The sequence below is a fragment of the Dysidea avara genome, chromosome 5 (genome assembly GCF_963678975.1).
Source record: "Dysidea avara chromosome 5, odDysAvar1.4, whole genome shotgun sequence".
NCBI classification, from domain to species: domain Eukaryota; kingdom Metazoa; phylum Porifera; class Demospongiae; order Dictyoceratida; family Dysideidae; genus Dysidea; species Dysidea avara.
Genome location: NC_089276.1, coordinates 1,458,195 through 1,470,491, shown reverse-complemented (window position 1 = coordinate 1,470,491; position 12,297 = coordinate 1,458,195). Strand labels below are relative to the sequence as shown.

The 12,297-nt window shown below is 42.2% G+C and overlaps 1 protein-coding gene across 2 annotated transcripts in view; it reads left to right on the top strand.

Moving 5' to 3' along the window:
• Positions 1-12,297, top strand: part of LOC136256949 (prolyl 3-hydroxylase OGFOD1-like) — a 22,838-nt gene extending 10,541 nt beyond the window's left edge. The window contains exons 7-14 of one of the 2 annotated variants that reach the window (XM_066050022.1): positions 7,940-8,031; positions 8,082-8,210; positions 8,742-8,855; positions 8,911-8,990; positions 10,038-10,380; positions 10,971-11,121; positions 11,175-11,248; positions 12,024-12,297. In XM_066050022.1, the coding sequence (XP_065906094.1) occupies positions 7,940-8,031; positions 8,082-8,210; positions 8,742-8,855; positions 8,911-8,990; positions 10,038-10,380; positions 10,971-11,121; positions 11,175-11,248; positions 12,024-12,227 (1,187 nt within the window). In that variant the 3' untranslated portion in view covers positions 12,228-12,297. The remainder of the gene's footprint in view (positions 1-7,939; positions 8,032-8,081; positions 8,211-8,741; positions 8,856-8,910; positions 8,991-10,037; positions 10,381-10,970; positions 11,122-11,174; positions 11,249-12,023) is intronic. The other variant, XM_066050023.1, reaches the window with a different exon arrangement.

Below are 12,297 nucleotides of genomic sequence, written 5' to 3'. Positions count from 1 at the left end.
CTGTGATGGTAGGTTAATGGTTACATTTTAATAACGGCAATTCAGGTGAATTTTGTGCCGCTTGGTCTTGGCACCAAATTCACCTGAATTGTTGTTATTAAAATGTAACCATTAACCTACCATCACAGCCATTTCTTGGCCGCCACCTTGGATTTCACATCTTTTTTCACCATGGCCTTTATGGGGGCCACACCTTTTTTTACAGCTTGGCTGTTTTTGATTAGATGTAATCATACACTAATAAATATTAAAAATCCTGTTGCTCAGTCATCCACATATGGACTTGCTGTCTGGACTTCTTTGCTGCTTCTCTCACAGGTTTAGAATTTGTGACAGTGTCATCCTCTTTATTACTGACCATCTCCACATCACTAATTGGCTTGGGATTGCTTACATCATTGTCAGTTTGGGGCATCACTTCCAGTGGGTACAGACAAGATGTGGGCCTACGCAGTTTTGTAGGCTTGCCATTTGTAATGACCTTGATCACTGCACCGCGTACCTGGCCATCATTGCTTGTCATCAATTCAATCACTTTGCCCAATTTCCACTGACTACGTGGAGAATGCTCATCATGGACTACAACTACTCCGACAATTGGCGATCGGGGAACTCCAATATTTCTTGTAGTGTGACTTCTCTCTCTGAGTTCAAGGAGATAGTCATCCCTCCACTGTACCCAATATTCATCGAGGGCTCTTGTGAGAAGTTGTAGTCTAGAATTGAGATCTTTAGGACCCACGGTGAAATTGTCATCATTGATATCTGTATCAGTTCCAGAGCCATCAGGAAGGGATAAAACTCGGCGTCCGGCTAACAAATGTGATGGGGTCAGAGGTTCCTTTAGGTCTTCACTAGATAAGTATGATAGTGGCCTCGAGTTAACTATAGCTTCTACTTCAGTGAGTGCGGTCAACAGTTCGTCATATGACAGCTTGGCTCTACCTATGGTCTTCTTCAAGCATCGCTTCACAGATTGAACCATTCTTTCAAAAAATCCCCCCCACCAAGGCGCTTTCTCCAGGTTAAAGGACCATGTTACCTTGAGGTCTGTTAGGTATTGAGCTGCTGAAACAAAGGTCTTTGCATTGTCTGAGATGACTTGGGTTGGTACACCCCTTCTGGTTGTAAAGCGTTTGAATGCTCTAAGAAAGCTCTGGGTACTCATGTCTGGCACCAGTTCAAGGTGAATGGCTCGTGTCACACAACACGAGAATAAACAGATCCAAACCTTGTTATCTGACACTTCAGCTGTTGAAACATAAAGTGGACCTGCATAATCCACCCCACAATGTGAAAATGGTGGAGCTTCCTTTACCCTGAATTCTGGCAAGGGCGGTGTGGGAACTGCTTTAAATTGCAAGCCTTCAACTTTACGACACCTTAGACACCCATACAAGATTTTCCGAACAAACTGTCTGCCTTTTGCAAACCAATACTTAGTCCTGACCTCGGTCAATGTATCTTTAACTCCACTGTGTCCACACCGTTCGTGAACATGCTTCGTAACTAGAGTGGCAAAATAATGCTCCTTGCATAACAGAATTGGATGCTTCTTTGAAAGGGGGAGGTCTGCCTTGGATAGTCTCCCGCCACATCGCCACAGCTTATGTTTGTCGGAAAACAGCTGCAACTGAGACTTCCATGACTGGAACCGTGCATCCTTTTCCAAACAAATCTGGCTATCAAGTATCCAATCAAACTCTGCTTGTTCTATGTCAGCTACAGTAATATTCCAATCAATGACAGGTTTGCTGCCCTTAATGATCGACTTAAATCGTAGCACAAACTTCCGTACATATGCTGTCACTCGCAATAACTTGTGCAGCGTACTAAATCGCTTGCAGTCAATCAGTTCGCCAATTCCACCACTCTTTACAGTTACCAACATGTTGCATGACGGCATGCTAGCTTTCACCTCCATTTCAGCAATGCATTCTTCTGATATGGTGATCTGTTGCTGCATTCTGACAGGGGCAATACTACTTAACCAGTCTGGTCCATGTCTCCATAGTAGGCTTGCATCCAATTCTTGAGGTGAGGCTCCACGCGATGCCATATCAGCAGGATTGCTTTTGCCTGGGCAATGGAACCAGTGATCAGCTGGCATAAGGTTCCGAATCTCACTGACTCTATTATGCACAAATTGCTTCCATTCCTTGTCTTCCCCTTTGATCCAGTACAGTGCTACCATGGAGTCTGTAAAGCACTGGCTGGAACAAACCTCTATGACTGTTGCAAGTGCTGAACGTACGTGCGTGATAAGCCTTGCCAGTAACAGACATGACAACAATTCAAGATGAGGGATGGTCTGCGTGTGCAGTGGTGACACTCTGGTTTTTGATGCCACAAACTCTATTGAATCATTTCCAGTATGTAGGTACACAACGGCACCATATGCAACGGTTGAAGCGTCACAGAAACCATACAGAGAACAGGGCTGCTTGCTACCTGCAGAAGTGAAATAAAATCTGGGAATCAACATAACAGTACCATGAAATTTGGACACTGTTCCTTTCCACTTTAACTCCAGCTCCTGTGGCAATGGACCATCCCAGCCAATCTTAAATCGACACAGCTCCTGGAAAAATATCTTCAAGGTGATTACTACAGGAGATAAAAACCCCAATGGGTCGTAAATCCGAGAAGCTACTCCCACTATGTTACGCTTTGTGGGCTTCAGTTCATGGAGAGATCTGGCAATGTTGGTTAAGTCAAATTCAAGATTGTCGCTAGACGGGTTCCACCTTACTCCCAGAACCTTCTGATCACCTGTTGCGCAGCTACCAGCAAGTAAACCGTCTGTGTACGTGGCATCTTCTTCCACAACTGTGTTGCTTGAGGCAATGTTGCTGCCTGCTTCCGGACTATTAGCATCAATTCTGTGCTGGAGACTTGCGGAACTTGTGACAAACTTACGCAAGTTGAAACCACCTTCTGCGAAAATCTTCCTTGACACTGTATGAAGTTCATACGCTGCATCATCACTATCTGCGCCATATGTCACGTCATCTACATATATAGATCGTGAGAGTGTATCCACTAAGGCTGGATGGCTGTTCTGGTATGTCAGGAGGTGGTGGTTGATAGTTGCATTAAGAAGAAATGGGCTTGATAATACCCCAAATACAACTCTGGTAAACCGCATTGGTACAATGTTAGGCAAATGATCATCTACATTGTCAACCCACAAGAATCTAAGAACATCTCTGTCTTGCTCACTAACCGATACCATCAAAAAAGCCTTTTCTATATCAGCCACTAGCGCTACCTTGTAGCTACGAAACCTCAAAATGATGTCGAATATGTTTTGAATAAACTTTGGCCCAGAGAATAAACAGTCATTTAGGGACGGGCCTCCTGCCCTCGCAGAAGCATCATAAACGATTCGCAACTTGGATGTTGTCTTGTCCCTACGGATAACTGCATGATGTGGAAGATAATGTACAGTCCCACTAGCACTCTTTGGTGAGTCATCAACCACCTTTTCAATGATGCCTTGCCTAAGCTGTTCTTGCATAACTGCATGATACTCCAGTCTCACTTCTGGGTCCTGACGAAGCCTTTTAAGGAGTCCTTCAAGACGTCGTTTAGCAAGGCAAAAATTGCTAGGTAGTTGCGTCATCTTGTTTGGCTTCCACGGGAGGCTTACTGTGTAACGACCATGGTCGAATCGAATGCTATCAGTGAAGTCATCGTACACTGAGGGTTCTGCTGTTGTGATACCCAGAGACTCTAAATCCCAGAATGCCTTTAGAGAATGATCCAAACGCTCTTCAGCTGAGCCAATGTGTAAGGAATGAGTAGTATGCAAGCTAACAGAGTCACCTTGGGTGGTGAAACTAGAGACCGGTCCTGAAAGTACCCAGCCCAGGTGGGTGTGGATGGCTGTAGGGCTGTTTTCTGTCTGAATAACTTTTCCAGTTGCTATTTGCCAGTAGTAATCAGACCCGATCAAGGCATCTATCTGCAATTCGTCACCAATCCGTGAGTGGTCAGCTAGATCAAGACCTTCGAGGTGACTGTACTTTGCCTTGGTGTATGCTATGGGTTGGCATGACAGGGGTTCACAGATCAAAGGCACTACTGAGAACGTCACCTGGATGGTGTCTCCAGTTCTAAGTGATATCCCAACTCTAACGACTTCAACAGTTTGGACAGTTGCGGTCTCTGATCCGAATGTTTTGATCTGCACTTGCTCAACATGTTCTGGTTGTAAGCCTAGTTCATCTTTGACTCTTTGTGTCATGTAAGACCGCTGGCTCCCCCCATCCAGCATTAGTCTGACTGTCATTCCATAGTTTGGTTCATTCAAGTTGAACATGTAAGCCTTGGCCGTTTGCAGCAGTACTGGTACCTGGGTCTTCACACAATACAACTGTGTCGTAGGTGTAAGCAGTTGTTCTGCAACATGAGTCTGTTGATGAGACGGTGGTTCTGACTGCTGCAAACTAGGTGGCCGAACTGTCAATGAACCAGACTGTGAGGTAGGTGGCTGAGGTGGTTGTGAAGTGGGTGGTAGCTGGGTAGGTGGCTGTCGCGTTGCAGCAATGTGATTGTGAGAATTATATCCTTGTGTTCTGTTACCTTGGGAACCAGCATACTTATTCTTGCAAATACTTGTGTGGTGATGGCCATTACAGTGTGTGCATTTGACTGGAGAACGGCAGTCTCGGCTAAGATGATGTCTTCTAAGGCACACAAAACACCTCCCTGTTCGCTTCAGAATTACTTTCCGTTGATTAATGTCTGTAACAGCTGTGCACGAGGATGATGTATGACCTTGCCGGCAATAAGAGCACTTCGGTTGCCCTTCATTGGCTAGGAGTGCTGCCGCTGTATGCAACTGCGGCCCTCGTTGATCATGACTAGGACCAGAAGCTCTCTCACGTGCACTAATTTCCTTCTCAACAATATCCATCAAGTCATCAATGTTCCACTCGTCATCGCCAATTCCTCTATTGATGATCAGCCTAAGTTCGTGTGGCAATCGGTTCATAAGAAGTGATGACAACAAATTTCCATATGAATCTACAGGAACCTCAAGTGATTTAAGACTGCGCACCTGAAATTCTACTTGGTTATATAGGCCACGAAGTGCCTTTATGTTTGATCCTGATTGAACTGACTCTAGCTCTAACAAAGAGTCCATATGTCGAGAGATAATCTGTTGCTTGTTGCCAAATCGTTTCTTGAGTGTATCTATAGCCTCATCATAATTGGGATCAGTGAGCTGTAATCCAGCAATAGCACGCAATGCAGGACCCTCCAAGAGGGAGTGCAGGTAGGTGAATTTATCAACTGCAGATAAGCTTGGGTTCAGGTGGATGGATGATTCAAACATACTCCAAAACGACTCCCACTTGGTAAGGTCACCATTGAAAGATTTTGGTGTAAGCTTGGGTAGCTTTACTTTACTTCCACCATCTCTGTCGCTTGGAAGTCTACTGGCGGGTGGAGGACCTGTCGGGGTTGTTGCAGACGGGGAACTTCGGCGAGTACTAGATACACTGGGTTTATTTAAAATCAGCTGCTCTACACGGCAAATCACTTCCTGTAACCTCTCTGAGAACACATCCGCCTGTTCTATTTCTTCATCGATGGCATCATTTTCAATCAGGGTTAAGATTTCGTCATCAAGGGTGCGTATCTTCGTCAGCTTTTCGGTTAACGAAACTTTCCACTGAAGTAGTTTGTCTGGCGTAGCGGCTGTAGTGTCGGTAGCCTCCTCTATTTGGCGCATTAGCCTCGTGGCCGAAGATCTATGCCCGCCTCTGACTTTCTTATGTCTCGCAAGGGCTTCGTCCGTCGACATATCAACACAATATGTTATAAGAAAACCCTTAATCTTACTACTAGATCAACTGCCACCGGAATCGGACGAGTCTTCGACGAATTCTAATTAGTACCCACCAACTGGAATCAGGGATCAGTCTAAGGGAGTCAGCAGCGAAATACACATTCACACAAAACAATGACTAGCCTGGTCGGGTACCGTTTATAACCCGGTACCAAGGTGTCCGCGTTTGTGGTTCAAATTATTCAGGAGTCTAGATTTCTGCTGTCTGACTTATCGCAGCACGTCCCTAGTTCAGTCTGCGGCTCGAAGGACCATGTAGGAGATTCCACTTGGCGGCTTAACGTCCGACTCTACAACTCTACTAAAGCACGAGGTAGCGTCACGTGCGATCACTTAATAATCTGATTACGTATACATACAATATGCCACAGCCTCAGCCATATCAATTATCGTCTGAAAAGTGAAGTATCTATTACGCTTCGTTGTCAGCTATATTCAACCCGTTACACAGCAGCATGAATCAAGAACTGTTTCAAAGCATTTCTGCAATGTAAGTAGTCATGAAAAATGCAGACAATTTCTGTTACGAAGGGAAGCCATCATGTGCTACCACCAAATTGACACTTTTTGCTATCAACGGAGATGAATGGAACACAAAGGAGGACACCGGTTAAGTCCATCAAGAATGCATTGTACATACTACGGTATGCCAAAAGGCACCTATTGGACCAAAGCGACGTCGAACAGTGAAAAAATCAAGTCGTAACCTTAGCTGTTAACGAGTTACGCTTATCTGAAGATAGTAGAAAATTCTGTTAAATACATTATTTTTAAATTCTGTTGAAAGCATTTCGGGTTGATGTGAAGGCTTGTTTGGGCTTAGTTTTACCGAAACAATACTGCTTCGTCGTCATTTGGGAAAAGTGAGGCTTGTTTTGGATGATGTTTTTTCATGGGCCACACCCACACCTTTGTGGTCCCTACTATACAGTACTATCATACTGTATGATACACAAGGTAGTGTTCAGTACAACCAAAGTTATAAAGAGATACCAACTATTATCAACTAATGTTCTATAATGTAAGAGGAAGGAGTATGCTTTATACTGTGCTAAAGTGTGTTATATTTCCATCATAGTCCGCTTTATGTATGGCAATAAAGCACACTTTGTGTGAATGTGACATAACCATAAACATGATCCACAGAGACACTGGGAATTACCCCAACTAACAAAGCTGTCACAAATTAATGGCTATGCACACAAATGTTTGTAATTCCACTACAATAATTATGCCATTCAGTCTTATCGTTCACTAAACTGTCCATCATTGTAAGTCCAGCAACTTCTTGGTTAGATTCAGTGGCTGCTTCACATTGACACCTTCTACTTTGTCACATTGAGGGCCACACTTTCGAACAACGGTTAGAACTGTCCATTACTCACGTTCACCATAGCTAGCCTTCCTTGGTTGTTCTCATCGTCCTCCTGTCCTACTACTAAGTGAATTCTGGATCTGACAGATCACAAATTGTGTGATAACTCGGTGTTATGGCTACAAATTAACTTTCTGCTAATCACGAGTAGGCACACTGCCATCTGCCATCATGGGTGTTCTAGGTCGTGATAATCTGTTTTAAACAGTTAACGTCTTCTTGATTGCATCTTCGGACTCATACATTAAACTGCTTACTCTCATGCACTGCAGAAAATATAGCACTTGGGTGTGGACTAGAGCTAAATATAGTTTCCCTTGTGCTATATTTGTCTCTCAACCACACCCTCGTGCTATATTTTCCGTATCACATACTATATAATTTTAGGCTGCTACTGTATATGTCAGTCACTAATCTGTGATGATTTGGCCTATAGTGTCTCAGTTATCTGAAGGGTAGGCCAATATAGTGAACTATTCCAAGTCTAGTACAACAAGGTGATTGTTTTATTAGAATATAATCACAATACAAGACTTGATTTGGTAACTGGTTAGCTATGGAAAACTACACAGCATACTGTAAAAATCACGACATGCTAAATCACCCATTTTCTATCACCTTTGTCTCATTTAACTATTGATAGATATTGGTCATATAATGACAGCCAACTGTAATGTCATACATGTGATTGTCACATGTTACAGATAAAGGACAACCTCGTGATGTTGTGAAGTCCATTAAACCAGTCTGGAACAACTTTGTCTTCTTCGAGGTCAATCTTGTATCATTTCATCAGGTGATGTACATGTTAGTGACCTGATGATGTCAACATTGTCATGACAACAGGTGTCAGAGATTCTGTGTGTGGACAAGACACGCCTATCAATTAATGGATGGTTCCATGGTGTACCTATCGGCAGACCAGCTGCAACTAATGAAGCACCGCTACAATACTGGTCCCCTATGCCCATGGAGGTATTGGAATATTCTACTTAAACACAACCTTTCTATATTAGAGGTTCCCATAATGTTACCTCTGTAATATGAGTTGATCACAAACTGTTCATTATAATTATATAGAGAACACTGGGTACTTTCTCAGCAAACTAACTCCAAATTCTGCAATTGACAGAAAAAATACTGTATGTTGTAGTACGAGGCAAAGCCCAATTGTTGTATTTGCCTTGAAATAACCCCCCCCTCCCGAGTGTTGTATTTTCTGTACATACAAGCATAGGTGGTACTTTAAGTGTTACATTGTATTTCCTAGTCTTATTACTTGGAGCCTTCAGTGACCAGATGTATGGAAATAATAGCACTCTTACTCGTGTGATCTTTGCACATGAAAGTGTTTTAATTATTCTTATATAATTTTTACATGATGGCCATAGCTGACCCTTCTAATGATGGAGGTTGAGGAGGGGGGAGTTACATATCTGCATAGTTAGATCATTTCACTCTTGTCTTTAGTATTGTATTTCTTACATTTGTGTCCACCATTTATAGCTTGACATGTTGGCATCATGGGTGAAGCCCATCTACCTCAATATCGGCATACAGGCTCAAGTTAGGGCTCAATTTGAGAAGTCATCACAGATATCACTACCTGACTTTATCTTGGTCAGTTTTGTCGTGTGTCACTGCCACAGGCTATTGTTAACATGTCTGCTCACAGGAGGACAAGTATGAAGCTGTGTGTAGGGAACTGAACAGTAATGAGTGTTCATGGGAGCATCGTGGACCCCCCAATAAGAGGTTAGTTGTGATTGTTAGATTGAGTCTATGTTTGTGTGTGTGTGTGTGTGTGTGTTGTATGTGTGTGTGTGTGTGTGTGTGTGTGTGTGTGTGTGTGTGTGTGTGTGTAGTGTGTGTGTGCATGCTTGTGCGCCTATAAGATACTGTTTCCCTATGGTTGCAAATTTGAATGTGATGTGAAAATTACTCAGCATAGTAATAGAAGCTTTACAGTGCAACATGAACAGAGAGTACAATTACAAGATAATAGATTACATATACTGCACTGAAGGTCTGCTAGTAGCCTATGTTAGCAGCCAAATTAAAAACATTACATTAGCTATTCAGGGCCGGTGGAAGCTCTTAGTGGTTGGTCAGGCAACAAGCCAGGTAATGATTCAGAGATTGTGGATATTGCTTCATACATACACTGACTTGTGTAACTTCCCTAGCTGTCACACTACCTTTCTACATGTTGTAAAGTCTAATTTCGTTTATACAATTACAACCTACCTCTCAGCAGAACTGGAAGAACGTTCACCGCACTGGTCATCACGTGCTTCGATCATTAGACGTACGGTTATAATAGAGGATAAACGAGTGGTAACGTGAAGTGGGCGGCACATCCTTTTACTGTATTAAAGGTTAGAATGGTTAGTGTCTGTCTAGAAACAGATATAAATTAGTGTATGTCTTATCTGACGACATAACTACTGTATGGAGCTATACCTTATTAGTGTGTAGCTAGCTACTATGATTAGCTTCGAGATTAGCTTAGCTAGGCATGAGCTCACATGACTGGCTTGGGCTGTGAAGATCTGCTACGGTAGTGGCCGTAGTGCTTCCACCGGCCCTGCTATTTTAAAATTAGGGGGTAGGAGCAATGTTACAACAATTATAACAAGGACAAAGGAAATGATAGGTGCATGACTTTTGTGAGTTAAAGTGTTCTGTGAAATTGTTCCAAAGGTGTTTGTAAATCACTAACATTACAAACTAATCCTCACATGGAACAATGCTACATTATGTAATTTTATTATCGTGACACTCTTTGTGTTTTTATTGCAGAAATATTATGGAGGCTGTTCACTCATCACTACCCTCCACGGCAAAAGAATGTCTCAACTTCCTTCGCTCAGAACCATTTTGTCTACTCCTTGCTCACTTAACTGGACTGGATCTGGTGAAAGACTTTCGTTACCTCTTCCCACAGTTGGTCACTCGCTACGCAGAGAAAGGAATGTCTAGCAATGAACCCATTGAGTTACTAAGTTCTGATGAAGATGGAGAAAAGACAAAGAGTAAAAGTAAACGTGATAAAGATAAAAAGCAAAATGGGAAGGAAGTTCCTGAGAGTGGAGAGAAACAAGCCACAATAAAAATGGTCACCACTAAACAGGGAACAGAGGAGGTCAGGTAGACACATTACCCTAATATAGTGGATAGTTAATTTAACTACAGTAACATAGATCATGTGATACTAGTAATGATTATCAGTTGTCAACTGTACATGCTGCACATGTTACACACATGTACACATACAAACACACTTACACGCACACACACACACACACACACACACACACACACACACACACACACACACACACACACACACACACACACACACACACACACACACACACACACACACACACACACACACACACTCACACACACACACACACACACACACACACACACACACACACACACACACACACACCACACTACACTCACACACACACACACACACACACACACACACACACACACACACACACACACACACACACACACACACACACACACACACACACACTCACACACACACACACACACACACACACACACACACACACACACACACACACACACACACACACACACACACACACACACTCACACTCACACTCACTACATGCATGCATGTACGCACGCGCTAACACACATTTGCACTTTTGAAGATTGTTCTATTAGAGTATTATTGGTTGGTTACAGGATCCAGTTGATACAGACCCAGAATGCATGGCACAATGTCATGGCACCTTCTACAATGTGTCAGCAGGATGTTACACACTAGCACATGACCACCAACTACAAACAGATGTAGACTTTACCCTTGATGTGATGTTGTTCTTTGATTCAAACAGTAAGTGGTATACACTCTACAAACAGGAACACTATGTGATGTGTTCACTGTAGACTGGTCCTCAGACTATGGTGGAACAGTCACTTATCTTTCTAAAGGTGACTGTAAAAGTGATGACCAAGATGTGGTTAGTTGAAATGTAACATGACTGTATAGTTGATGAAGAAGACCTGAGGCACACAATAAATGACAACCCCAGCTAACTGGAATTTCTTAGGGTTTCTTTTTTTGCAAAATTGCAAACCTCAAGCTATACTAAGCTGTTATATGTATGATACCAAGAGTTAACTTAGAGTTTATAATTGTTATGAAGTATGAACAATTCAAAACAAAAAAAAAGTGAACTTTTCAATGCTAAGTTCATAACCAATTATGTTGTTATTGTCACATACCATATAGAGGGTTTTATTTGTGAGCAGAATGTCAGTTTGTTACAATCCAAAAATTTGAAGGTGGTTATATGAAGTCATGAAGTGGGGATGTTCATACTGGGGTATATACCACATTTCAAAATAGATTATTCTGGTTGTTCACAAGAGAGTTATGATAGTTATGTCACTATAGCTAAAGTGAAAGAAGAGATGGTGACAGTTAGTCACATACTCAGAACAATACTCCACTTTACTGAGCCTGGTTTTTCCATTACAGTATTCCTCATACACTATCCACTAGTATTTGCTAACAGCAACAAAATTGGTATTGTTCCAACAAATGAACTTGTTGGGAATACACTGTCTCCTTTCATGTTTTAATACCATTTTAATCGAGTGTATTGTGGTGACAAATGCATTAAGTTAAAATTTTAGAGTTTTATGAATAACTGTAGCTAAATTTGCTAAACTTTTCCCCCTCGAAAATACCCCACCATATATGGTATGTGTCTTGTGTGTTCATTGTTACAGTTACTGTCAGTATTGCCGGACAGACCTAACTTGTTGGCACTGGCCTATGTTGAGAGTGATAATGTGAAGTTCATCAAATATGCTAACCACCGGGCACGTTGTCATGGGGATGCATCATACAAGATGTTATCAGTGACTTATTGTGAAGATGAACCAGAAGAAGAACAACAAGAGGAACAACAAGAGGAGAACAATGATGAATAGCCTGTGTATATTGTATAGACCTTTAGGTGTTTATAATTTAAATATAATATTACACTTGTGTACAACATTA